Source organism: Giraffa tippelskirchi, chromosome 7, assembly GCF_054371585.1.
Source record: "Giraffa tippelskirchi isolate mGirTip1 chromosome 7, T2T-mGirTip1v1.2.pri, whole genome shotgun sequence".
Taxonomy (NCBI): domain Eukaryota; kingdom Metazoa; phylum Chordata; class Mammalia; order Artiodactyla; family Giraffidae; genus Giraffa; species Giraffa tippelskirchi.
Window position 1 is genome coordinate 140,905,846 of NC_137281.1, and position 27,794 is coordinate 140,933,639.

Here is a 27,794-nt window from a genome sequence, read left to right on the forward strand (position 1 = left end):
AAAACTGTACAACCACCCTGGAAAAAAGTCTAGTGATTTTTATGAAAACGAAACCTATACCTCCTCCATGACCCAGCAATTACACTTCTTAGGTATTTACCCAAGAGAAATGAGGATATATGTTCACAAAAAAGACTCGTAGGGGAATGTTCCTATTAGCCTTATTCATAATTACCAAAAACCCAGAAACAGGCCAGCAGATGTACAGACCGTGGTGTTCCTACATGAGAGCACACTCCTCAGCAATAAACAGGGATGAATTTCTGATACACATGACACAGAATCAAAATCATTATGTGAGTGACAAAAGTATTACATAAGATAACCTATTGTCTGATCCTATTTATATGGAGTTCTAAAACTGGCAGAATAACCTATGGTGGGAAAATAATCAGAATGGCAGTTGCCTCTAGGAGCTAGGTTAGGGATTGACTGGGGAGAGAACTTTCTAGTTGCCGGTAATGCTTTATATCTTGACTGGAGTCTAGTTTCATTATTAGATGCATTCATTGAAAATTCAAAGAGACAGTTGTTATGAACATTTTATGACATATAAACCCCCCCCCCTTTTTTTTTGCTTTCCTGGTGGCTCAGCATTATGGAATCTGCCTGCCAATGCAGGAGATACGGGTTTGATCCCTGGGTTGGGAAGATCGCCTGAGAAGGAAATGGCAACGCTCTCTGGTATTCTTGCCTGGGAAATCTCATGGACAGAGAAGCCTAGCAGGCTACAGTCCATGGGATCACAAAGAGTCGGACATGACTTAGTGACTAAACAACCACAACAAACCTTTTACCTCAAAGGAAAAAAAATTATAAACAAATACTGAATTCTAGTTAACAACTTGCACGTGGAAGCATTGAGGAGGAAGTGTGCCCCAACCCATCTCTCCAGTCCTTCTTCTACTTGCCCCACCAAACTGGTTACTGCTGAGAGCTGGGCTTCTCTGGCACCAACAAGCAAGCAGATCACCAGGAGAGCCTCATAAGAAGTGAGTGCCCCTGGGCTGGGGCCCAAGAGTCTGCATCTCTAACAAGCTCCAGGTGAAGCTGCTGCCTGTCCTCGGACCGCACTTTGAGTAGCAACGACTTAGAATGTTACCTTCTGATAAAGATAATTCCTATATCGGGATCCACCAAATGAAGGTCGCCTCAGTGGCCTGGCCCATGCCCCAAATCTAAACAAACCTCAGTCGGGCCTCAGTTATTGACACACCTCACTGAGGAAACCTAACATGCACCGGTGGCAATCCTCTAAGGCAGCTGGAGCTCGCTTACCTGGCCCTAGAAAAGAGGACCCGCTGGCCTTACAGGGAAACCCTCACCTCACAGGCAGTCATGCTCGGTGTCCTTGTTACTGCTTCTAATGCTCGATGCAACTCTTGCCCCAGAATCCTCAGGAAGGGAGCTCCACCCCTTGTGAGGCCATATACTCCCCCAACCCACGGATTGTCTTCCCTTGAATGAAGGACACTAAACTCATTAGGAAACTATTTTCATCACCTGACACTTCCTGCCTCTTCTCTTGCTCCCACTGTTCCCCTTCCTGGTTGCCTTGCCTTGACCACCCTGTGATTGGTCCTCTGAGTGGCCATCCATTTCCCACCTTTCCCCACCCTCCTCTTCCAGTAGGTGACAACTACTACCAATAATGATGATGAATGATAGCAACAACAACCATTTGTGACACTTACTAGGTGCTTGGACTGTGCTGCACACTTTACAAGCATCGCTTTGTGATTAATCTTTTTAACAGCCCTATGAAGTTGATACTAATGTTGTTCCCATTTTACAGAGGAGGAAACTGAGGTACAGAGAGGTTACATATTTGCCCAAGGTTGCAAAGTCTTGGTCCTCTGTATGCTTCCTCTGGCTCCAATTACTACCAGCTTCATGGTAACAACTGTTGTGTGTGCATGGGCACACTCACACACCTGTTTTCTCTCTCCACTGACATCATGTTGCCTTTGAAAATAGGGACAATAATGCTGTCTCTCTCCCTCCTTCCCAGCCCCTCACCCTCATCAGCATGTGTGCGTGCTAAGCCGCTTCAGTTGTGTCTGACTCTTTGCGACCCTATGGACTGTAGCCCTCCAGGCTGCTCTGTCCATGAGATTCTCCAGGCAGCAATACTGGAGTGGGTTGCCAAGCTCTCCTTCAGGGGATCCTCCCAACCCAGGGATGGAAACTAAGTCTCTTATGTCTCCCGCATTGGCAGGCGGGTTCTTAACCCTAGAGCCTTTGCCACATCAGGGTCTCTTGTTCAAAATGGGACATGACACAAGTCTCAGCCCCACCTGTTATGGGGGCCACGGATGCTCCACTAGTCCTCCCACAGGGTGCTGGCATGGGTGCCCCCCCCCCCGCTTGGAGCTCCCCCTGCTGAGTGGGCCTCCCAGGCCACCCTTTCTGGTTCAGCCCATCTCTGCTCCCAGCTCCTTTCAGTCTTCCCTCCCATCCCAGGGTGCCCAGAGCCTAAAGCAGCCAGCCTGGGCCCCCCTCCACCCGCCCTCTGAAGGAGACCCCACCAAAGTCTCCTCTGCTCCCACCCCCCACACAACCCCCTGCACCACAAGCTCTGTGAGAGCAGGGAGGAACCAGTCCCCTCCGTCACAGCTGTGTCCCCAGTGGCATTTAGTCCCAGTAGGTAGAAGGGTCTCCCGGGCTGGCCTGAGGTCGGAGCAGAGCTCAGGTGGGAGGTACCCCCTACCCCCGAGTAACCTTGCCGGCTGCTCCGTGTCTCCATCACCTTCCAGCCTAGACCGGAGGCATCTCCCACGTGGAGCCCTAACCATGTCCGGCAGTTCCCAGCACCCCCTCCCTCCTCCCGCAAGGCCCTGCCTGTGCCTGGTTTCTCTCCTAACCCCCTGAGACCGAGGACGGAGGAGATTTTACTTCACCAGACAAGCTCCGCGATGCAGTGTCTCCTCCTAAGAGGTTAAGGCTAATTGCTCTTCCCAGAAGAACATCCTCCGAGGTTTTCCTTGTGGTGGGGTAGGAGGTTTGAAAAGGACATGTTCGGGACAACATCGGGTGACTATATTAAGTCCAGTTCACAGTCGGACGGCTACTGGGCAGCACAAGCGCCTCTGGGCTGGCCCAAAGCAAAATACCGGCCCGGTCCTGGGTGGGGAGGCCAGCACCGCCACTCCGGGGCGGGGAGTCCTGACTAAGGCACGACGCACACCCCGCTCAGCCTTCCTTGACTGTTCTCCTTTTAAAAGCTCCATCTCAACAGTGACGTCTAATTTATTGTCTCCTACATACACTAATTTTGTGATTTCCAGGGAATGGAAAGACTTAAAAACTGCCAGTCACAAGCACATCAAGTTGTATACATTAAATATCTACATGTTTTTATCAATCAGACCTCAATAAAGCAGTTTCTTTTTTTAAAGGTACCAGACACACTATATACATTAAGCAACGAAAAGACTGTATTTCTATGCACGCACATACAAATACACTGAGACATCTGATTGATGGTGATCTCTAACACTTCTTATACCAAATTAGGTTAGGCAGCTTTTATCCTATCGTGTTAGTTGCTCAATCTTGTCCCACTCTTTGCGACCCTATGGACTGTAGCCCACCAGGCTCCTCTGTCCATGGGATTCTCCAGACAAGAATACTGGAGTGGGCTACCATTTCCTTCTACAGGGGATCTTCCCAATCCAGGGATCGAACCTGGGTCTCCTGCGTTACAGGCAGAGTCTCTACTGTCTGAGCCACCAGAGATGAAAAGGTGTGACCTAGTCATCCAGTCAGTTGTAGGTCCTGAGCTAAGACCTTGCTGACTGGATCCAGGGGATCTTCCTGACCCAGGGATCAAACCCACATCTCTTGAGTCTCCTGCATTGGCAAGCAGATTCGTTACCAATGAGCCACCTGGGAAGCCCTTTTATACTATTAGATTGTCTAAAGTTCATCTTTAAACAAATGGTTCTCTCAAACATTATGGTGGGAACATAAATTAGAAATGATCTTCAGCCTACCAAATGATGAAAGCACATAGGGTGCAGGAGTCTCATTACTGGTAATGGACTCTTGGACATGTCCACATGCCCAGCCCCCCAAGCACGAGGGGCAGCCCCTGTACACGAGTGGAGAGGGTAGAGGGTCAGAAGTGACCTCGCCAGTGGAGGTGCTCAGACAGGGAGTGGTTACAGCATCCTCCAATACTCCAGAGACAGAAAAGTCCAGAAGCATAAAACCACAAATGAGAAGCAAAAAAGAATCACTACATTTCATCGATGCTAAGATGTACTTTTTTTTTTCAGATTTCATTTCCTCTAAAATCTGAGTATATTTCACATTCACTGGCAAGTCAATTTATCTGGCAGTTTTTTCTCCCTTTTTTTTTTTTGTCCTCGCCACACAACCTGTGGGGAACTTAGTTCCCTCCAACCAGAGATGGAACCTGTGCCAAGTGCAGTGGAAGCATAGAGTCCTAACCACTGGACCCCCAGGGAATTCCCCATCTTTCTTTTTCTCTTTCTTTGAAGCCTCTTTTAAAAAAATTTTTATTGCGATATAATTGATAAATAAAATTATAAGATATTTAAAGTATACTAAATATACATATACATTATGAAAGGATTCCCCTTGAAAGATGCTTCTTAAAACTGATGGTATGTTAGACTCAATGAAATACATTATCTATTGAGCTATGAATGTGTTGCAGGCACCATGTTGGTCAATTAGCATTCATTATCATACAGCTCATTACAGATGAGAAAAGCAACTCAGAGAAGTTAAGTAACTTTCCCAAGGTCACACAGCTAGCAAGTAGCCAAAGCAGGATTCAAACTCAGGCTTGCTGATCTCCAACGCCCCTGTGCTTCCCACCACATCGTCCTAACCTCCTTCCTTCTAGATGAAGTGAGGGGAACAAAGTAAAAGCCACAGGTCTGTAGGTCCTAGATGATTCTCCTGGGTGAGTTATTCCTATCAGCTTTACTTGGATCCTCACTATTCCGCTCCAAGCCTAGATGCTTAGGAAGCCCTGGTTCATGGCTCACAACTCACCCGGTTCTGGAGCAGCTTCACAGACCTCCCTGGCCTGTCTCCACCTCCTGTCCTCCCCAACTCTAATTTTGGGTTTCCTGTTGCCTTCCCAGGCTCACTGGGTGCTTTACTGGCCAAACCTACCCCCGCTCCTCCACCCACCCCTGATTCTGCGGGGGGAAAGGCTAGAAGAACTCCACGAGGTGGCAGTTTTGGGAAAGACACTAATTGCAAGTTGTCTCATCAGACTGGAACTGACAGGATGACCAGACCAGGGCTCCCACTTTCAAAACGGCCCATGACAGAAGGGGCTGCTGGGAAGGCCTGCCTGGGTTCCAGCCTGCAAGGAGCAAGTAGGATTGGAACTCAAACCAGGTGAAGCAAGGGGACAAGCCCCAAAGAGTCTGAGGGACCCCTCCCCTTCCTCCTCCTCTATGCTGCAGCCGCCCACTCTCCAGGGACCTGACGTAACCTCTCCCCACCCTTTTTCCCCCCACCCCCCCATCTCTGGGCTCTGACTTTGCCTGTGGGTTCAGTTCCCCTCTGCCAGGCCGTGAAGTTTATGTGGACTCGAAGTTGATGCTTTGTCTTGAGGCTCAGCTGCCTCCAGGCAGCCTTCAGCCCTCCCCTCTGCCAGGACACACCTCCCTGAGGAGTTCTCACCTATACCACCATGTGGCTTGGTTACTCTCCTTGGCTTGTGGACCAAAAATGCTGCCTGCCATTTCAGTAAACATAAGTGCCCACCACCAAGCCCTCAGTCCCTGCAGCCACCCCCAACAATGCACGCAGAGGGGAATTTAGGATGGAAACAAGATACTGGTCCTAGATAGTTAAGATGCTTATCAAAGGAATAATTTCAATAAGCCCAGACTCTTGCATCTTCCCATACACAGAAAATCATTAAAATCATAACGTTGAAATGCCTGTTTTTGTGATGAACAGTAATCTTGTAATGTTCAACTATATGTTTGTTTGTTTTCCAGCAAAAACTATACATCCTGGCTCCTCCCTTATCTCTTCAGAACAGCCCCTCAGAGCCAACTATCTGAGAGTCTGTCTCCCAGGCTATCATTCTCAGTAAGGTCCCCGAATAAAACATAATTCTCAAAAAAAGTAATAATAATAATTCTCAACTTTTAGTTTGTGCATTTTTTCCGCTGACAGACAGCTGTACCTACAATAGATGGACACTGACCTTAGTGCCAAATGACAAGACGCCACAGAGGGGACATGGAGTAGAATCAAACACAGTGGAGGGCAGCAAGTGTCACAGCAGCAGCCCCTCAGGAGAGCTGGTTCCTGGGAGAGGGCAGCGGGCATCTCCTCTCTGCTCTGTGGTCTCAGGGACATCAACTTGGCATTGGAAATCGGTCCTGCTGGGAAGATTTATACCACAGAAATCTGAAAACCAGGACTTCTCTTTTCCTAAATAGTAAGTTATTAAAGATGAACTAGTGGGCTTCCCTGGTGGCTCAGTGATAAAGAATCCACCTGCCAAGGCAGGAGACACAGGTTCAATCTCTGGTCTGGGAAGATCCCACATGCCGCTGAACAACTAAGCCCCCGTGCCACAACTATGGGGCCACATTCACAACTACTGAAGCTGGGGTGCCCTAGAGCCCTATGCTTTGCCCCAAGAGAAGCCACTACTAAAGAGAAGCCCATTCACTGCCAGAGAGTAACCCCCCCACCACCACTCTCCATAACCAGAGAAAGTCGAAGGAGCAATGAAGACCCAGTACAGCCAAAAATAAATAAATAATTAATTTAACAAAATTAAAAAAAGATGGACAGGCAGGCCACTGTGAGAGGAGCATGATGAGGTCTGTGGGTCTGGGGAGAGCCACTGGTTTGGGTTTCCCCTAAAAACAGATGCTGAGGCAAGGACTTAGGAACAAGCGGTTTCTTTGGAAGGTAGTCTCAGAGGACAACAGCGGTGAGGCAGGGAAGGGAAGGAACTTATTTAAGGAGGTATTACATTTTCCAACATGGGCAACCAGCGCTCAATCCTGGAGATGGCAGTGAGGAGCAGAACTCAGCCACTGAGCATCGAGGAAACTGGGCCCTTTATCCACCCCTGTGAGTCTTTGAAGGCCTTCACTCCCTAGCTCTTTGGACCCCGCATGCTCCTGCCTCCCTGAGACTATAAATCCCCTGGATCGAGACTCTGCTATTCTGTCTACTGAGGTCCTTGAGACCCTTTCAGGAAATCCATTAGATCAAAACTATTCCTACAGCAGCAGCCTTCCTTGATGGCTTAGATGGTAAAGAATCTGCCTGACAATGCAGGAGACCCAGGTTGGATCCCATTTCTTTTTCCAAGGGATCCCAGTCGGAAAGATCCCCTGGAGAAAGAAATAGCAACCCGCTCCAGTATTCTGGCCTGGGAAATCTCATGGACAGAGGAGCCTGGCGGGCTACGCGACTGAGCGACTAACACTTTCACTTTCATATTTCTACAACAACACTAAGACATTAGTATTTTGCCTTCTCATTCTCTCATGAGTCTACAGTACAATTTTCCAGAGGCTACATGCATGTAATATTACAGTAGTTTGAATGCAGAAGCAAATACAAGAGTCCAAGCTGTTCTTTTAAGCCAAACATTGAAGAGATTTGTAAAAATGTAGAAAAAAATACTGATCTTCTCACTTTTTTGTTTTGAAAGATACAGGTTATAAAGGTGAGGTTTTTATATTGGTGTTTCACAGCTGAAAGACAACATCAAATTAGACTTTAAATTTTCGAGTTAGAATTTCTCAAACTGGGTCCTGGGAGGTTTTCTTTAAAATCTGTGAAAACATGTTTCTTTTAAATGAAATGATTGCTCTCAGTGAATTAGCCTGTTTTCCTGAAAACTGTCCAATCTGTAGTTTTCCCCAAATGAAAAGGTTTTTTTTTTATATATATATAATAATTGTAAGAGTAGCACTTGCGTCAGGTTAAAAAAAAAATCAGATAATACAAATGGTATAAGGAGGAAGTTGTGAGGAGGGAAACATCAAAGAAAGAAGCACTACAGCGGGGGTGGGTGGGTGTGGGGAGTGAGGGGGAGCCCTGGTGGTCCTGGGGTGGGTGAGGGTGGGAGGGAAATCCTACTGGTTTATGGAAACAAAGCCGGTGTGGGGAGGGAACCCACTTGCAGGCAGACCCCTACTTAGAGACCCAGAGCCTGGGCAGGAGTAGCTAGTTTGGCCACCCACACAGTCCCTTGTCCCCCAAGGCCAGGTGGCCCCCAAATTCACCCTTGGCTCCCAGTGTTACCAAACCAAGCTCAGGTCACATGTAAATCACATACGCATTCTGGCAACTGCCGGAGGCCATACAGGAGGTAAAGCAGAAGCTGAGAACCTCACGTTCCTGCTCTTGGCTCTGTCCTTCCATAGGCCTCCCCGCCCTGCACACAAGCTCGCAGAAACTACTGGGCCCTCTCTGGCTGGAGGGCCTGAGCCCCTAGGGTGCCAGGCCTGTAGCACTCTGCCCTCTCAGTCCTCAGGGCCCAGCCACAGAGACAACCCCTTCCCCACCCAGCCCTTGTCCACAGAGCAGAGTCGGAGGACTCACAGGGCCTGTTTTCTGTCCAAATAACTGAAGGTCTAGGCAGAGACCCCAAGGCCCTGGAGGCCTTGAGCTCGGAAAGCCATCAGTCTCGTGGCTGGAGTATCTCAGAGGGCTGCTGCAACCCCAGGGTTGAGCCCACCCTATGATATCTAGGGCAGCGGCTCCACAGGCCCACCAGACCCTTATACAAACCTGCTCGCAACAGGTGAGGCAAGTCGGCTTAACAACACTGAAACCCAGATTCTGTAAACCCAAGTTCCTCTGCTGAGTTTCCGACTAACTTCTCTATCCAAAGCTTTATTCCCTTTCTAGTCCCACCCCTATTCCCCTCAGGCCTGAGGAGTATCAGAAAAGGGGGATTGAAACTGAGCAGAACCCTGAGAGGCCCTCCCAGGTACAACAGCACCTGTTTCCCATTTGTAGGAAAAGGCTTTCATCTCCTAGACCTTCTCTGAGTTCCAAAGAGCAGCTTCAACTAGTCACTAATTAGGGAAGCAAGGGAATGAAGAAGCCAAGGAAAAGCAGTCAAGAAACAATACTGCAGAAGTAAAAGGGTCCTAGTTTCTCCTTGAGGGATGTACATAACAATCTGACACAGATTTCTGAGCAGTACCCCAGAGGGCTGTTCCAACCCCAGGGCTGATGCCAACCTATGACATCTAAGCTAAGAAAGAAAGCTGAGCGCCGAAGAATTGATGCTTTTGAACTGCGGTGTTGGAGAAGACTCTTGAGAGTCCCTTGGACTGCAAGGAGATCCAACCAGTCCATCCTAAAGGAGATCAGTCCTGAGTGTTCATTGGAAGGACTGATGCTAAAGCTGAAACTCCAATATTTTGGCCCCCTGCTGCGAAGAACTAACTTATTGGAAAAGACCCTAATGCTGGGAAAGATTGAAGGCGGAAGGAGAAGGGGATGACAGAGGATGAGATGGTCGGATGGCATCACCGACGCAATGGACATGAGTTTGAGCAAGTTCTGGGATATGGTGAGGGACAGGGAAGCCTGGCATGCTGCAGTCCATGGGGTCACAAAGAGTCAGACACGACCGAGTGACTGAACTGAACTGAACAGATTTCTGAGTTGCTCTGCAGGAACTAAGGCCCCACCAAGAGGGGGGATGGAACTATATGCTGAGATCCAGACTGGCTGGAAGCAGAAGGCTGATGATTGAGACTCTTGGAACACCGCCCTGTTACCTCACCACCACTCAATCAGAAGAGAGTCACACAGCTGGAACCTGTTATGAGTGAAAGTTGCTCAGTCGAGTCCGACTCTTTGCGACCCCATGGACTATACAGTCCATGGAATTCTCCAGGCCAGAATACTGGAGTGGGTAGCCTTTCCCTTCTCCAGGGGATCTTCCCAACCCAGGGATTGAACCCAGGTCTCCGGCATTGCGGGCAGATTCTTTACCAACTGAGCCACAAGGGAAGCCCAGAACCTGTTGGAAGCAGTGCAAACCAGAGCGAGGAGGATGTGAGGATAGGTGCTTGGGTTTTCCTCCTTCTCCCCTCAAACTGGGTAACACTGTAAGGACACATCTGGCCACTGGAGGGCAGCATCCATCTAGTTAATTTTAATAACCGCTCTCTCTAAAAGCAGCTTTCTGGTGGTAGCGTGGGGAAGGTGGTGGACCCTGGGTTAGTTGCCTCACCCGAAGCTTTCATTTACATTATCCTCCTCTAGCCATCCCTTAGATGTGTCCTAAAATAACCTATGAAGAGAGGTTTTGTGTAAAGAACCCTGCTTTCCCATTGCCTTGGATTATAAAGTGAGAATTTTGATCCTAAACCTGGGGTCTCTCACAGATGCCCAGTGACAGTCTTCTGAGTGTCCACGTGCCTGGCTGCCAGGACTCTGCACTCCACCCCTAGGCACACAAAAAGCTCCCTATTTTCCAAGCTTCAGCTGCTGCACATGAAGAAGCATGGAGGCAGCCCAGAGACCCTTGGTGTTTCCTTCTCAAGGTGGCAGCGGGGTGCTTTCTGCAATCAGTGGGCTGGAGTGTTCTATTGTGGTATGAGGACTAGCATGGGGCCCCTGGGCCCCCATCTCAAGGGTCTCAGGAGAAGTCACTCTCCAAAACGTGTCCTCGAGAATGGTCTGGGTCTCACTTTGGGTTACTCCCAAAGCAAGCTCTAGATGACGGTGTGCTTGCCAGACTGAAGTGGGAGAGCCTGTTTGAGAATGAAGTCCTTCCAGAGAAACCAGGTCCTGATGGCTGCTTGCAAGCCCCTGCCTCAGGCATCACTTCTGGACACTTCAGTTATCCAGGCCAGTTAATCACCCTCTGGCCTTACGAGCTTGAGCTGGGTTTTGTAGTTCTTGCCCTAGAAGGCTCCCAACCAAATATACAACCTACTGAGCAGGTGGTGCTAGTGATAAAGAACTCACCTGCCAATGCAGGAGATGTAAGGGATGTCGGTTTGATCCCTGGGTCAGGAAGATCCCCTGGAGGAGGGCATGGCAACCCACTCCAGTATTCTTGCCTGGAGAATCCCCATGGACAGAGGAGCCTGGAGGGCTACAGTCCATGGGGTCTCCAAGAGTTAGACATGACTGAAGTGACTTAGCACGCATGCGAGCAACCCCCTCACATGACACAGGGTTGAGTACACGCATGAGATATCACATCTAATCTTCTCAAGCTGACTGTGTGAAACCAAACTATCCTTTCCTCTCTTTCTTTCCCGCCCCCACCCCCTCCTCCCACCCACCTGGGCTCCAAGCTTGGCTGTAGACAGAGCACTGGGCTGAGTCAAGAGACCTGAGTTCTCCCTCAAGCTCTACCTCAACTACCCCTGCGACCCTAGCAGTGCAACCAGTGCTCCCAGGCCTTGATTCCCTCCTCTGTCAAATGAAAGGTTTTCCAACACTAACAGTCTATGGGCATTGTCCTCCATCCTGTATTTAGCCAGTCACCGAGGCCCATTTAAGTTCGCTCAGAAATCTCACCCACTCCTTCCTCATTCCATTACCTTTGTAAGGAGAATGCCTTCTCCCTTTCTTCCTCAAACCACTGCTTTCACCACGGGGTCCAAATTTAGAACTAAAAAGAAATTTTGCAGTGAGGAGAGCCTGAGAGATACCCCTCCCCCTGAAAATTCTAGAAAGACAGTGGGACATCGCCACTAATTCTGATCCTCAGAATAAGTCCCAAATGATCCTCTGCCTGGGGTTTCCTCAGACAACCTAGCGTCCTTGGTTGTGTCTTGCCCATCCCACTACCTCCATATAAAGTGTACACCTTTTTGTATTGGTTAGGACTTTCACTGCAAGTCTCCAAAGTCCATCTGAGCTAACTTGAATTAGAAAAGGAAAATGTGTCACTACGGACTAGGATCCAGTTCATTTCACTCCCAGGCTTGGGGTTGGATCTCTCCTCTGTGGAGGCAAGGCTTTCTTTTGTCTTGTTAAAGACCAGCTTTTCATGCTTCTCCTGCAATTGGCAGATGTGAGCATGAGCAGCTTTTGAGTTTCCAAGTTATTGGTCCAACTCAAAATCAGATTAGCCCTTTGAAGCTGCTTCACTACACTGTTCACTCATACTACGCTGGGGACCTTCTTGGTCTCTTTTTCAGGGTATCTCCCACATCTTGTGTTTTTTTTAGACCCACTTTCAGGGCTTTACATGCATTCTCTTGAAACATAATCTTAAAAGATTACTCTCATTGCCTGTTGAGATCTTTTGTGATCCTAATTCTCTTGTTTACCTTATAGGCTTCATAACACTGCAGGTTTGATGAGTCCAAGTCAGTAGGACCTGAACAAAACAGGACCAAGAACCGGTCCTTACAGCCTATAGCGACCTCCCAGAAGTCGTCAGATTCATAAGCCAGCACACTCTGGACACACTTTTTGTTTACACAGCCACTGAGCCCTGCAGTGGGACTCTCCCATCAGGAACAGAGGAGATGCTGCTTGTCTGAATTTCAGCAAGGACTGAGACATCTCTATATTGCTCTTTCCAGAGAGCCTGGTACCAACCCCCAAAGAAGATAATGTTAGTCAAGCAGCAGCTGCTATTCATGGAACTGGGCTGTGCCCAGGGATGACTGTATCTTTTTACAAGTGTTCACAAACCATCTTTCAAATATCTTGCTTTCAGAAGCCAGCTTCCCAGATATTAAGTGTTTGCAAAATCTCTCCTGGAAAAGTAGGACTCATGAAGATGGCTAAGAAAAATATAATTAGAAATGGAAGATGCTAGAGAGGGGTGATAAGAAAGCAAATGTCAATCAGTGATAAGAATGGATGTTTTACATTGCCTGCGATCTCTTAGCTTGCCAAATTACAGAGAATAGGTTTAGGATGAATCTTTCTGAGACCTCTCTATATATTGCTCTTTCTGGAGAGCCTGGTACCAACCCCAAAGAATCTTTGAACCCCTGGTACCAATCTCCAGTGAATCTTTCTTTTGTTGTCTCATCAAAAATAGAATCCAGAAGGTTTGGGGGAGTTGACAGGTAATCTGTTTTGTGGGCCATATTTCATTGGATCTAAAATACAATCAGATTTATAAGATGCGCCATTATTTTATAAACATCAAGAAAGAAAACATGGAGCCAATTAAACTGTAACACAATGCTTTATCATTCTTACTTTTATTATAAACTTATTTATGTTTAACATATGTAGTTACTGATGACCTTCCCTGGTGGCTCAGTGGCACAGAATCTGCCTGCTGACTCAGTCAGATAGATATCTGAAAGTAACATTACAACGGCTGCCCAGAGAGAACCCCAAGTTCAGTTCAAACTTGTTTTGGTTGGTGATGGTGACACTGGTAAAACTGCATCTGTGAAACGTTATCTGACTGGTGAATCTGAGGGGTGTGTAGCTACCTTGAGTGTTGAGTCCCATCCCCTGTGTTCCATACCAACAGAGGATCTACCTACTAAGTTCAATGTATGAGGTACAGCTGGTCGGGAGAAATTTGGTGGACTGAGAGATGGCTATGATATCCAAGATCAGTGTCTCATTAGAACGCCTGATGTAACATCAGGAGTTCCTTACAAGAACGTGCCTAACCGGCATAGAGGTCTGGTACGAGTGTGTGAGAACAATCCCCATCATATTGTGTAGCAACAAAGTAGATAGTAAGGACAGAAAGATTAAGGCAAAGTCAACTGTCTTCCACCAAAAGGAGAATCTTCGGTACTATGACATTTCTGCCAAAAGTAACTACAACTTTGAAAAACCCTCCCCCTGGCTTGCTAGAAGTCTGATTGGAGGCCCTAACTTGGAGTTGGTCACTGTGCCTGTTCTCACCCGCCAGAGGTGGTCATGGACCCAGCCTTGGCAGTGCACAATCTAGAGGTTGCTCAGACAACTCCTTTCCTGGATGAAAATGATGACATGTGAGAAACCGAAGCTGAGCCCAGCGTCAGAAGTCTAGTTTTACAGGCAACTGTCCTGTGATGTCAGTGGTGCGTGTTTGCCACCTTATTATATAGCTAAGCAGAACATGTGCTTACTCTTTGGATGCTGAAGGAGATGGATGGGCTTCAGAGTGAACGTGGCAGTTAAAAAAAAACCCTTTTTCGGACCTGTATATTTAGGTGTTTTTGGAATACAGTTGCTTCTTCCTTGAGTTTCCAAATATACGACTGCTATAGTCACGTGACAATACTGAGAGGTGGAATCTTGTCTGTTACTGTCACTCTCGTTCCTTTTTGTTTAGAATCAGAAAAAAGTTGTATATCAAATATTTATTAAAAAAAAAAAAAAAGAATTTGCCTGCCAATGCAGAAGACGTGGGTTCCATCTCTGAGTCAGGAAGATCCCCTGGAGAAGGAAATGACAACCCACTCTAGCCTGGGAAACCCCATGGACCAAGGAGCCTGGCGGGCTACAGTCCATGGGGTTACAGAGTCAGACACGACTTAGAGACTAAACAACAACAATGTAGTTATTGAAAAAGCTTTTTTAGTCTTTAAACAGTTTTATCATCTGTCACTCTTGTGCAGAGATGAGCAAAACAAATTTGCTAAAACTTCCTCAAATGCAGAGTCCAGCTCTTCTGAAATCCTTGCCAGAGTCTTCAAGTGCATTTTCCACATACCATTTTAATCCATAGCATTTAACAGCACAGCTTTTGATGAGAGAGCTCCACTAGGACCTCCAGATTGTCTTTCTGTATACCCATTCTGCAGGCTTTGATCCTGGTGCTTGGTCTTACTAGAAGGTGTTAATGGAAGTCTGAGATAAAAGTAGGACTCACTTTCCTACTTCTAAAGAGCAGGCAATGACTAGAGGTCATGACTGCCACCTGGCCAACAGTAGCTAGGACACCATTAATTCCAAAGTGATATCGGTTGTAAGCTACATCCCAATCTCAGAGAGAAAACTGATGATGAACTGAGGTAGCCCTCGTAAGGCCACTTTTTGGGTTATCTGTCCCACCCAGCCTGACCAACGCCGCAGCCTCATCCACAGACTGGTAGGCATCACCGCGTTAGACCAGGCCAGGCTGGGCCAAGCAGGTCCTGCAGACGTGGAACAGGGACTGGCCTCTTAGAGGGCACGTGGGCATGTGGGGTTGGCCTTTCCCACCATGGGGGTCATGACCGGAGAAAGCTAGGCCCGAGAGAGTGAAGTCCCCACACAGAGGGGCTGAGATAGACAGAGGGCAGGCTCACTGCTTAACCAGGGCTTCCTGGGGCCTGTGGCCAGTCTCAACCTGAGGCTGGGCTGCCACCCAGGTCCTGGGTTTGGGAGACACCCTGAAGTCTCATTTCCCCTTCATCTCTAAGCTGGCAAGGTGTCCACCAATTAGCAAAAGCTCCCACGGCAGCACCTGAGCTGTGCTTGCTCAGCTGGGGGCTCCCCATCTCTCTTGGAGCTTCAAAAGCCTCGATGGTCACAAAGTGGCCCCTAGAGCTTTTGTTTAGCTGAAGGACTCCACCCCACCACGTCTGAGTGTCCCGTAAACCCCGGGCCCTCTCGGCCTCGACGTGGGCTTCCAGCTCCAATATCCAGGTTTCCCCAGCGTCGGGTGTGAAAAGGGACCCTCTCCAGTGCCACCCTGCAGGGCCCCGCATGTGGACGAGATCCTTCAGTGGTTTTGGTGGCAGTACCGCTGCTCAGTTACCTCTCTTCTGTTCCCCTAAGTTTGGCCTGGTCTGGGGGTGAGAGAACAGCCTGTGACCTTGGGGGACTCTTGTCCATGTGAGGTCACCTACCCCATTAGGGGTTAAGCCTTTAGCCCCTCAGCCAGTGCCACTAACCAGCAACTCCCCCTCTGAACCCAAACCACCCCCCACTGGACATAGTCATTCTGGCCCTTTGGGGGTGGGTTTCAGAGTTTTGAAGCCTCTGTCTCCCTCCTCTGCAGACTGGCAATTTTAGGGTTAGGGGTTCTGGTCAGCACCTGGGGCAGCTTCCCCAGGGCTGACGTTGTGCAAGTTCAGGCCTCTGAAGCTGGGGTGGTTGCGCCAAAGCCTCAAGCCTACAACACAAGTCACTGACATCGGGGCGGGGAGGGGGGGCAGCCAGCCTGTCCAGAGGCCTGGACGATGAAGCAAGTATTAGTTTCCTATTGCTGCAGTAACAAACTACTGCGCCTATAGTGCCTTAAAATACGAATTTATTATCTTCCAGTTCAGAAACCTAAAATGGGTCAGCTGGGGGGCATTCCCACTGAGGCTCTAAGCGGGGCTTCCATCTCCTTGCCTGTTCCAGCTTCTAGAAGACAGTGCATTCCTTGGCTTGTGGCCTCATGTCATTCCAACTTCTACCTCCGTCGTCACATCTCTGACTCTGACACTGCTGCCTCCCTCTTCATCAAAGCCCACCCAGATAATCCAGAATAATGTCTCCATTAAGGACTTTAACTCAGTTACACCTGCAAAGTCCTGTTTGCCATGTAAAGTAACATAGTCACAGGATCCAAGGGATTAGGACACGGACATCTTGTGAGAACCATTCTTCAGCCCATCACAGAGCTCAAAGACTCCAAGAGGATTCCTCTTAGTGGTATCTTCCTAAATAGATATATGTATCACTTGAACCTCTGACCCCAAAAGCCAGCAATGAGTAGCAAAGGGACTTGAAATCGCCTCTTTAGAAATAATTAAACAGATGACGTATTCATAAATCAAACTCTTAGTACTAATACTTTGGTGGTGTTCAGCAGTTTTGTATGCACCATGACAACGAGTGGGTTAAGGTGATTGAACACATAAAAGAACTCAGCATATAATAGCTTTGTGATTTTTCATCTGAAATGTGTAACTGAAATGAGACGTGTAATTTCAATTTTGGAGGTCTAAGAGAATTGTTAGTAAACAGCTTTGAACTGCTCCAGGGAACCTGATTTACTGCATTTATAATACTTCAATTGCTTTGTGCTGAGTGAAACTCTGCAGCTTGGATTTGAATCTGCCTGGGTTGGGAGTCTGATGTCCTGAAGAGTGATTAAAACTTGCTAATACATTTAAAATATTTAAAGGGATTTAACAAAGTTTGCAAATGGGGTTGTTCTGGAGGATTAAATCTGTTTAAATGTATGAATGATTAGGACACGGAAGAGTGTTTTTATTTTTACAGAAAAATTACATTATCAATAAAACAAAATGTCCATGATGAGCTTAAAAGCTTGAGAAGTGAAATTTTAAGATTTTACCTCTTTAATGGATTGAAAATTATAGTCGTTTGCACACATATAAGCACCCTTGAACGTTGAGAAACTCAAACTCTTGAAGACTGTGGAATAACTCTGTAAACACACTTTGTTCAAATGACTCTTACACATTCTTTTAAAGATTGATCATACATCTGGAAATTGAGGGGGCTTTTGTGGGGTTTTGTTTAATATTTTGGCCATGTTGCACAGCATGTGGGATCTTAGTTCCCTGACAAAGGGTCGAACCTACGTACCCTGAAGTGGAAGCTTGGAGTCTTAACTACTAGACCACCAGGGAAGTCCCTAAAAATTGAGGCTTATTAATGCACTTACAGCCTGAGTTTAGGAAATTTTCTGGTTGGAACAATTTCCTTCTCCTCAACTCTTAAACCATAGTCTGCCCCACCAAGCTGCCGCCACAGCAGACCCACCTTGAGCAGGCACGGCTTTCTGCCAGCCAGTGGGAAAACCTGCAATTACAGTTCCCAAACCAAAGCCAACCTCTCCCCTCGTCCATTCTCCTGAATAGCCTTGCCTCTTTGCCAGGACAGTGGGTATTCCAGAAACTCATGGAACTAATTCCTAAACAAATGGGGCTTACACTGAAAAACTGTCATTTCTGGCCCCAGTTCAATAAGTTCCAATTTAGTCTTAGTCTTCTTATATGAGGGGACTTATATCATGTTAAGGGTTCTCTTTTAAAGAGATCCTTCAAGCGAATCCCTTAAAATTTAAAGTAGGATTGACCACAACTAACATTTATATGCACTAATACTTTAGGAGTTCTATATATTAGAGTATCAACTTTCCAGCAGCACTATTATTCCCTGTTAGATGAGAGAACTGTAGTGCCCACCCAGTTTACCCATTTTGAAAATGGCAGTTGTAGGTTTGAACTCTGGCCGTCAAGACTCCACAGATTCAACTCCCTGTTATTGCCACACAAACTGCTTAACTCCTCGACACAGTTACAACTGGAACACAGACGTGCAGCTTCCATTGCTAAATTATGTCTATAAATCACTGCACTGTTACTGATAGTGTTACTGGCGGCCCTCACTGCCTGTACTGTGAGTAAAAGCCTCAAGGAGGAAAGATGGGCAAGGAGGGAAAAATAAAAGAAACATAGATGCCCCGGGGGCCTTGCTTAAAGGCAGATTCTAACGAGAGGGTCTGGGGTAAACCTGAAAGCCTGCATTTCCAACAGCCTCCCAGGTGAGGCTGGACAGCTGCTGTCTACAGTCCAGTCTGAAGAGTAGGGGATGAGATGACTTCCTCTCAGGAGGAAGTCATTTTGTCTCCTGTGGCAAAAAGACAAGGAACCGGGGCATGTAGATGTCACAGCTGTTTGATGATGTGGGAAACAAAGGTGGGGTTTATTTTCAATGCACAGGAGCCTTGTGAGGAAACCATGTTTTCCTCTTGAAAACAACACAGAAGTATAAGGTTGAACGTGCCAAGGTCAAAAGCAGACTAGGGGTGGTACAGGTGCCCCACACCATCCTTGATGCCATGCACTCTTTTGGAAAGCAGTAAGCAAGGAGCAAAGAACTGACATGGGAGTGTTGCTGCTTTAACACGGTGTGTGCCAAATAGGACCAAAGTTGTCCACACTTGCCAATTTTGTCCTGACCATTTTTAATAGGCAGTATTTGGGGGGCAAAAAGTGTGTGCTGATTAAGAGGGTAATTACATACACCTCTGGACTTCAAAAATGAGAAGACAAGCCACATAAATTTTCTTCCTTAAGAAAACAGCCATTTCAAAAGATTTTCTTTAATATCATAAAATATTTTCATGGACAAGTGAGCTAGCAAACACACATGCACCAATGTGCCTTTTGACAAGATTTCCCCCTACCCTCACCTCCCACTCCCACATCAAGGTGGACAAGAGATTGGAGAAATGAATACAGCAGATGGTACAGATAGAAAGAAAAAAAAATCGATAAAAAGGATGGATATAACATTGTGCTTGGTTATTTTCCTATGTCACAACAAAACAAAACATTTCGGTGCAAATAGTTAATTCTTCCTCTTTTCCATTTAAGTCTGGTGGAGAAAAAAATACTTTTTGTATAATAAAATATGTGGTTTTTTTGGTTTTTTTACTTTTTTTTTTTAACGTAACTTTTTTTTCTTTTTTGCAGAAAATAATTTTGTAAACTGTCACTTCACGGGCAGGGAGGCTGGATGCCACACGGGTCCCAGCTCGCCCACTGGAGGCAGAGCGTGAAACCAAACCCGGGCGGGAGAGGGGGGACAGCGGAGGTGCAGGGTGGGGCTCGCACAGCGGACGGGGCGGGGGGAGAGGGTGTGGACCGGGCGGGGCGGGTTAGAGGTCACTCTCGCCGTACAGCGCCGTGGAGAAGGACATGTAGTCCAGAGCACCGGGCACAGCGTCGGGGCCGGTGTAGGGGGCCATTCGCGCGATGCAGTACTCGGCCTGGTCAGGTGGCAGCTCTCTGCGCAGCTCGTCCACCGTGATGTAGTTCTGCGGAAAGAACGCGCTCAGGGCGGCCGCAAAGCCCGGAGGTCGGGAACCTCACTCAGAAGATTAGGTATCCTGTCCCGCCCCCATTCTGACATGTACATTACACATACCTGTATCAGGCATATATATAAATAAATAAATTACACGATATAGACACATATGTATATATGTTATCTGTATATGTACATATCTATATATGTGCATATATATTTAAATAACATATATTTCAATCCCCTTATGTTTTTCACTTCAGTAACTGCTTTAGCCTGTTCCCAAGTTGCTTTAGCCTGTTCCCAAGTAACTCCAAGAGCTAACTGCACCTATAATCTTTTCATGTATCTCTCTAGCCTGCACCAACCACAGGCTGGAACAATATTAGCAACAACATATTTGGTGAAACAGTAGGACTCCCACACCCACTCAGCTGGGCTCTGAGGAGGTCACACAATTCTCGCAAATTACAGGAGCATCCACTTTGGGGCATCACTGCCACAGATAGATATCTTAACCTTCCCCCAGCCCATCTGGTTCCCAGTCTGGGATGTCTGCTTCCTCCCTGTCTTGGGCTTGCCCATCAAAGTCTACTTGGAACCTGCATCTTTGGGGAGTTTGAGGCTCCACAAGCATTCGGGGACTTGCCCTACTTCTGTCAGAGTCTCCTAAGGAGCCAGTCTGAAGGAGACAGAGGTTGGCCCTCAAGTCACCTCACGAGTCAGGAGACCAGGTCCCTTTCTGGGCCCCAGAGACCTCCTTGAACGAATGAATCACTTCAAGGAGGTGGTTTCTGAGGGTCCTTCCAGCTCCAAAGTGCTATGACTCTAACAAGGTGTCCTTGAATGTAAATAAGAGCTTTAGGAACTTCTTTGTTGGTTCAGTCTTTACTTCAATGTAGACTGAGACATTTCAGAAACTATTCTCTCTACTGGCTAAGGAAAGATAGCGTAAGGATTATCTTATGAATTTTACAGAAAGGGAATCTGACCTCTAGATCCCTCTGTCCCCAAATCCCCCTGGATGCTCCTACTTTCCCACTGTTCGGCCTGGCAGTGCAAGGAACTTGGGAGATTTGGAGAACTGAAGCTGACTGCTGCTTAGGTAGACAAATGAGAAACACACTTCTTTCCTGCTTCCCCTCTACATGCCATGGTTTGTGCCCAGAATGATGCAGGGCTGAAGTCTTAAGTTCCCAGACTGACCTTTCATCACCCACTCACATACTCCACCTAACTGGACTGCCCTCCACCACCAGTCATTTCATCACCAGTATCTCATCATAAGTAAGACATGCAGTGTCCATGGCAGGGGACTCCCTTAAGCTAACGCTGTGTCCTAACCTCTTAGCTGATGCCCAAATGTTAAGAGAAATGGGTAGAGGTGGACAACAAGGAGGCTCCAGTGGGGAAGAAGGAACAGCGGAGCTGCTCACGACCTCCCCTCCAATTCAGTCTGCCTCCACATGGTGCCCACATCACAGCATACCCACCTTATCCCCAGCCAGGATCTTGAAGGAAGCCATGACTTGGTCTGCTGTATCTGTATCAGCTGTCTCGCGAGACATAAAGTCGATGAAGGCCTGGAACGTAACCACCCCCAGGCGGTTGGGGTCCACGATGCTCATGATGCGGGCAAACTCTGCCTCTCCCTGGAGGGAAAAGCCAATCCCAGGCCTGTCAGCCACAGTCTCCTCTCTCTATGGACCTGAAGCCTCTGGGGGCTCAGAGTGCTTGAGGCTGTCAGAGAGAGCCCCTGACCTAACCTGAGTTGTCTTGGCTTCCCACCCTCTACGGATGTCTGCATTCCTCTTGGAACAAAAATGATAATACGGACGATAACTAACGACAGCAATGGCTAACACTCAGATAGCATATACGATACACCAGGCACTACTTTAAGTGCCGTGTAAAATTCATTTAACCCTCCTCACAACCATGAAGTAGGTATTTATTTTATTATTTTCATCAGGTCTCCAGAAGAGAAACCTAAGGCCCAGACAGGCTTATTGACTTGCCAAAGGTCACACGGCCAGGGGATAGTAGAGCTGAGACATGAACTTGGGCCTCCATCACACTGCACATTCTGTGTGTCAGACACGGCACAGCACTCAACTGAGTTGCTTCATTTAACCGTTACAGTGGTCTGCCAGTGTTCCCCTCACCTTATCTGGGCCCCCAAGCAGGGGATGACAGAGCTGGGATTTACTCCCAGGTTCCTTGCTTCTAAAGCCCACACCCTTGCTCCTGCGCTGGGCGGCCCACGGGCCCTGGACTTTGCACCGTAGCCCAGGAGTTGCCTGGCTGCTCAGCTGAGGCCCCTGCCCTGCTCAGAAGGCCTGCATGAGGGCAAGGCAGCTGAGAAGGTTGGGAAGGGGCTTGGGGCAACAAGCCAAGGGGTGGCAGGCCTGGCTGAAGCCATCACTAGGACAGAGGTGGAAATCTCCAGGCCTCACGTGAGATGGAGCTGAACCAACCCCCACACAGAGTGCCCACCACAGTCCTGCCCAGCAGCCTCGGGGTCAGCCCCACCATCCACAATGAGAGCCAAAAAAAAAAAAAAAAGCCCACTTTGATTGTAAATATCAAAAGAGAAACCGGCAGAGACAGGCGAGAAGGCCAGGTCTCCCGGACACACACAGGCCCCTCAGCTGGGGCCCAGTCCTTTCAGGACACCATCTTCCCCACGGACCAGAATCTTGAGGCCCCTCCAGGGAGGGGGGCTGCTGAGCCTGAGGGCCTCCAGCCCGCCATGGCCAGGACTCAGCCTCTCCGGTCAGTTGGCTGGCTGCCCCTCGCCAGGGCAGAGGGTGGGGTTTACATTACCATGTTGTAACCCATGGAGATAAGGCAGGCGCGGAAATCATCTGTGTCCATCATGCCTGTCTTCTTCTGTGGGGCCAGTGGCACCAAGACACAAGGAGGAGAAAGGGCCGGCCAAGGGCCAGGAAGACAGGGCACAGATGGCCAGAGGGGAGGTCGAGGTGTATGGTTTGCGGGGGCGAGGGGGCATCAGGAAGGGCAAAGGAACATAGGAGGAAGAGATGCAAATACACATCCGGGGAAGATATCCACAGGAAGGAGGAAGACAGAGCAGGGAGATGCAAAAATCCGTCCACGGGATGGAGAGCGACGAGGAGAGAAGAAGGTGGGCACCGAGCAGGTTCCCACGAAAGATAACCGAGGGCAGAGGTCAGAGGTCGGAGCAGTGGGAGGAGGAGCCCGATGGGGGCCAGGCGGGGCCAGCAGAAGACGAGCCCCACGCCCACAGGAAAGGGGAGGCAAGGAGATCCAGAGAGAGAGAGAGAGAGAAAAGAAAAAAGGAGAAACGCGTTATTTCTCGCCCCGGACGCCACCCCTGAGCGTGCTCCATGCAGGAGGCGAGTACCTGGGGGTCGTTGCCAATATCATAACCCAAGCTGATGAGGCAGGCTTTGAACTCCTCGGGACCCAGCGTGCCGGAGTGATCCTGGGGCCGCCGTGCGCCAGCCAGCGAGCCATGCGGTGCCAGGGAGGTGGAGGCCGTGAGGGGGAAGGGGTGGGCCATGCCCCAGTGGAGGGTAGCGTGTGTGGGGAGAGACAGGGATGAAGGCATGCGGATGGGGAAAGTGGAGGGTGGAGGGGTGGGGGGGAGGAGGGAAATAAAAGTGCACAAGGTTAGACACACGGACGTGGTCCAGAGAGGGACCCTCTCCCCGGTACACGCAGCTGTCCTGCCCCGGGGGAGCAGGCCGGAGGGAAGCATGGTGAGCCATGGGGGTAAGAAGCTCCCCCAGAAGAGTGCCCAGCCCACCTCTGGCCCCGATGCCCTGAGCGGGGTTTCCAGGAGGACGCCACCCACCCAGGTGCCTGGAGGGCAGTGAAGCAGGCAGGGGTGGTGGGCAGCACCCAAGCCCATGCTCCCATCCCCTGTGGCCACCACAAAGCCCCAAGGCACTGGGAGGGGCAGCCCACGCAAAACTGGATGAGAATCCAGGAGGACTGATAACTCTGACACCTCTACCAGAGGTCCCAAAGGCTACCCCCAGGGCCGGGGGAGGAGGGAGGCTCTGCTTTGTCCCCAGGCACAGGCAGGGGATGGTCCCCATAGCCAGGAACAGCAGGCCCTCCCTCAAGGCTATGGCAGCCTTGCCCCCCGGGGGTGACTCCTCATGGTAGGAGAGCAAGGGTCAGGGGTCTGAGGGCTTCTCTTCACCCACAACACGAGCACTCTCTCCAGGAAAGCAGGGATGCTCATGGGACACCTGGACAGCTCCTAAGGCTGGCCTGGGGTGGTGGAGAGTCAGAGCAGGCTGACTGTAGTTCCTCCCTTCTGCTCCTCCTCCTCACTTGCCCAGGAAGTGGGCCCATGCCCTGGGCAGTGCCCTCCAGGGCCCTGGGGCCGGGGCTGCCCTCAGCGAGTGCAGGGGTGGAGCTCACCCGGTCAAAGTGGTTGAAGGAGGCCCGGAACTCATTCATCTGCTCCTGGCTGATGCCCTTGGCGTCCCTGGTCAGGATCTGGTTCTCCACCTCGTTGATGGTCCTGGCAATGGTGGTGAGGAGCTGCTCCCAGCCCACACGGATGTGCTGCAGGCAGGCAAGGCCTGTCAGCAAAGGGGTCCCAGGCCTCGGCCCGAGCCGCCCCTCCCTACTCCCTCCCCTGACCATCAAAATGGCCAGTGCAATCAAACCAGGCCTTCTGCCCAGATTTACAGAGTCACCAGGTGCAGGGGAACCAGGACAAGGACAGCAAACCAGGACAGAGGACCCAGATGATGAAGGGGAAAGCACAGAAGGGTGATGGTCTCTGCCCAGAACAGCAGAGACTAGAATGACCAGCGTGGTCAGGTCAGGAAAAAGGGCAAAGCTGACAGCAGGGAAGATTAAAGGACAAAAAAGTAATTCCCTGAACATCCGACTCTATAACCTCACACCCACACCTTCACGGTCAAAACAAGTAGGTCATTTAAAAAGCAGAGGCCAAACCAGTGTCTGGTGACCACCAGTCTCAGAATCACCAGGTACTTATTAAAAAATTTAGATATCCAAGTCCCATCCCAGACCTAGTGAATCAAATTCTGGGATGGTGCCTGGAAATCTGCATTCTCAGCAAGCCCCTTGGGAAATTCAAAAGGCACTGAGGACTAGGAGGGAGGAGAAGTGAGTATCCTCTCACTTAAAGGCTAGGGTTTATCCTACTATGACCAGTCTTCTTGGAATGATGGGTGACCCCACCACCACTTCCCCAGCCCAGGATGGGGAAGCAGAAGAGGGATCCGGGGCTCCCTCTCCAGGGGAGCAAGGCTGGTGGCACCCACCTCCATGGTGTAGTTGGTGTGCTTGTTGTCGAAGATGAGCGCCTCCTGGATGAGCTGGTGGTCGCCCTCCAGCTGGTCGATCTTGGGCTTGTAGTTGACAATGCTCTTCTCATATTGCCGCAGGTGGTTGAGCTGGTCCTCCAGGGTCCCGTGCATCTCAATGGAGATCCTTCCGATCTCCTGCTCAACCAGAAAGGAGGCCCTTGTGAGACATCTGGGCCCCTAGGGTGGAGACTGGGGCCCCCAGGCCACTGACCAACCTCTCTGATGATTCTTGGCATGGAAATAGCATCATAAAGGAATCTGACCGGCACTGACTGTTATCAGCAGATGAATACCTCCCATCTCCCGGTTACCCCTCAACCTCAGGAAGGGGATGCAAGGTCAGTTGCTAACTTAAAGGTTCACTCCTCTGCCTGCCATTCACACTCCCATCCCAAGCCTGTTCCCGACTACCATCCATCTCAGGGTCCTTCTCCCACTGAGCTGGGTTCCTCACAGCCTCAGGACACCTGGCTCACCTTCTCAATGAACATGCTCCTGCTGTTCTGTTCCTCGGAGGCCTGCCTTGCCCACCTCAATCCCACCTGTCTCCATGGTCCAGGCCTAATCCCCATCTCTGTCTTTCAACCATGTAAACACCCCTTGCTTGTGAAAGCACTTTCTGGGAACTCAGTTCAACTCAGCAAGTATTTCTGGAACACCTACTATGCATAGTGTGCTAAGCAGGTAGAGATGGGGTCCAGAAAAACACATAGGAACTTGACATGGTCTCTGCCCTCAAGGAATTCAGAGGGACACCACGCTCTAACCCAAGCAGTGTTCCTTTCTTCTCTACATCACCCTGATACCTGGCCCAACGATACAGCAAAGAATTTCACCCTTGCCCAAAGCACAGTTCTCTCTCTGGGGAGATCACCTCCTTCTGGCTAAGCTCATGACTCAGGAGGAAGGGAGACCAGCTCAACCACATAAACCATAGGGCAAGCCAAATCAGTCACTTAGGCATTGTTCCTTCCATGGGACTGTCTAATGTGGTGTCCCTGTGTGGGCACGGGTCCCACACCCTCCATGGGGCAGCAGACCAGCTGTGGGTTCAGGACCCACAGTGCCCACAGGTCCCGTCCAGAAGGAGACAGGGCAAGTCTGACTGTCTGGGATGGTGTGAGGAAGGGTGGAAGCCCCTGCCCTGCCTCCCACGCTGGAACCCACCTCCATCTTAGTCTGGATCCAGGGCCCGATGACGTTGGCCTGGGCCCCAAACTGCTTGCGTAGCCTTTCGTTGTGCTGCTGGCGGGCGTGCTCCTCCGTCAGGGCCTGGTCCCTCCGTGGTACCAGCTGCCGCACCTGGGGCAGGAACAGTCAGGGGACATTGGGATGGGCTGGCCATCTGCCTCCATGTCAGAGGAAATGGAGGAGCCACGAAGGGAAGGGGCCAGGAAGTAACAGCAGTGAACACATTGACCTGTTCTAGAAATTCATTCATTTATTTGACAATGAGTACTTACTGTACGACACTGAAATCAATGAAAATCAACAATACAGACAGACAAAAATCCCTGCCCTTCTGAAACTTACAATGGCTCCGCCAGCGCCCCACCTAGCCCTTGGACTCACATGGTCCCATTTGCCATTGATCTCCTGAGGCGTGATGGTTGTGTAGGGGTTGGTGCCTGCCATGTTGACGTGATAGGTCTGGACAATCTTGGACACCTCGTTGTGGATGCCCAGGATGGCCAGGCGCTCCTTGTCGGCATCGGGGAGGGTAGCCTTGAACTGCTCATGGGCTGTGGTCAGTCCCTGGAGAGAGACGGGCAGGCAGAAGCAACACAATGACTGGGAGGGACCAGAGCCTCCCATGGGCAAGATAAGCCAAGGGAGACCTGCAGGTCCCAGGGCAGAAGTGGGTGAAGGGGCCACCAGAGGCTGGCCCCACACCAGCTGGGCAGCCTGGAGGCATCAACCCAGGACTCTTTCGGCTGAGAACCAGGATGGCTGGGCTGGCCTCAAGAAGGTGCCACAGCTTCATGCTCAGGGCTGGTGAATTCAGCAGCAATCTCCCTGGGGTGCTCACCACCCCATAGTTAGGTTGGGGACAAGGGGTGCCCTGGGTCTGCTCAAGTGATCTCTCCCAACACACGTTTCTCATTGTTCTGCAAAACCTTTTTCATCTAACACTCTGCAGCTGTACAAAAGAATGGCTTACTGCAGTGAAATGAGCTCCAGGATAATTATAAGGTTAGAAGTAAAGGTTCAGGATACAGTATATAATAGAAGCTACTTTTTATTTTTATGTAAAAAGGCAGAGAAGAACATATTAATAAACAAATGTGCTCGCCTATGCAGAGAACGTGTCCTGCTCCCCCATGGGGAGGGGCACTGGAGGCTGGGGGACAAAGGCTAGGAGGAAAACTTATTGCATAGTCTCTTTAGCTTTTAGATTTGATACCATCTGCATATATTATGGCGTCAAAATAAATAAAACACAAAGCCTTCAAATCTAGAACATCCATGGGGAGGCTACCCTCAGCCCTCTCCCTACAAGGGCAGTCCTGCAGGAAGCTGACTGGCAGCCTGTGGGCTGTGCAAAGCCAGCCTCCATGGACGGGGGAGTTGGCATCACACCTGGATCTCCTCGATGGTGTGCACGATGAAGGTGTCCTGCAGGTCCTCCATGGCCCCCTCCATCCAGTTGTTGAAGGGTGCAGCCCGCTTGGCGTACTCCAAGTACAGTTGGTCAATGGTCTCCAGCAGTTTCTCCGTGCGCTGGAGAGCCAAATGGCATGGGGATGGAAAGGTGTTTAGTAAAGTCATGTC

General features: G+C 49.5%; 1 protein-coding gene and 1 pseudogene across 10 annotated transcripts in view; one reads left to right on the forward strand and one right to left on the reverse strand.

The window, feature by feature from the left end:
* The first annotated feature begins 6,998 nt into the window (after window positions 1-6,998).
* Window positions 6,999-13,935, forward strand: LOC145513857 (GTP-binding nuclear protein Ran pseudogene; annotated as a pseudogene).
* A 5,018-nt stretch (window positions 13,936-18,953) lies between these two features.
* The window catches only part of ACTN1 (actinin alpha 1), a 97,541-nt gene continuing 88,700 nt past the window's right edge, over window positions 18,954-27,794 (reverse strand). For 3 of the 10 annotated variants that reach the window (XM_081513518.1, XM_081513509.1, XM_081513511.1), the window contains 8 exons: window positions 27,603-27,743; window positions 26,595-26,777; window positions 26,190-26,324; window positions 24,978-25,157; window positions 24,100-24,246; window positions 23,069-23,149; window positions 21,174-21,332; window positions 18,954-19,690 (listed from right to left, as the gene is read on the reverse strand). In XM_081513518.1, coding sequence (XP_081369644.1) covers window positions 19,532-19,690; window positions 21,174-21,332; window positions 23,069-23,149; window positions 24,100-24,246; window positions 24,978-25,157; window positions 26,190-26,324; window positions 26,595-26,777; window positions 27,603-27,743 — 1,185 coding nt within the window. In that variant the 3' untranslated portion in view covers window positions 18,954-19,531. Of the gene's footprint in view, window positions 19,691-21,173; window positions 21,333-22,506; window positions 22,573-23,068; window positions 23,150-24,099; window positions 24,247-24,977; window positions 25,158-26,189; window positions 26,325-26,594; window positions 26,778-27,602; window positions 27,744-27,794 lie in introns of all 10 variants that reach the window. The other 7 variants (XM_081513508.1, XM_081513514.1, XM_081513510.1 and 4 more) reach the window with 7 other exon arrangements.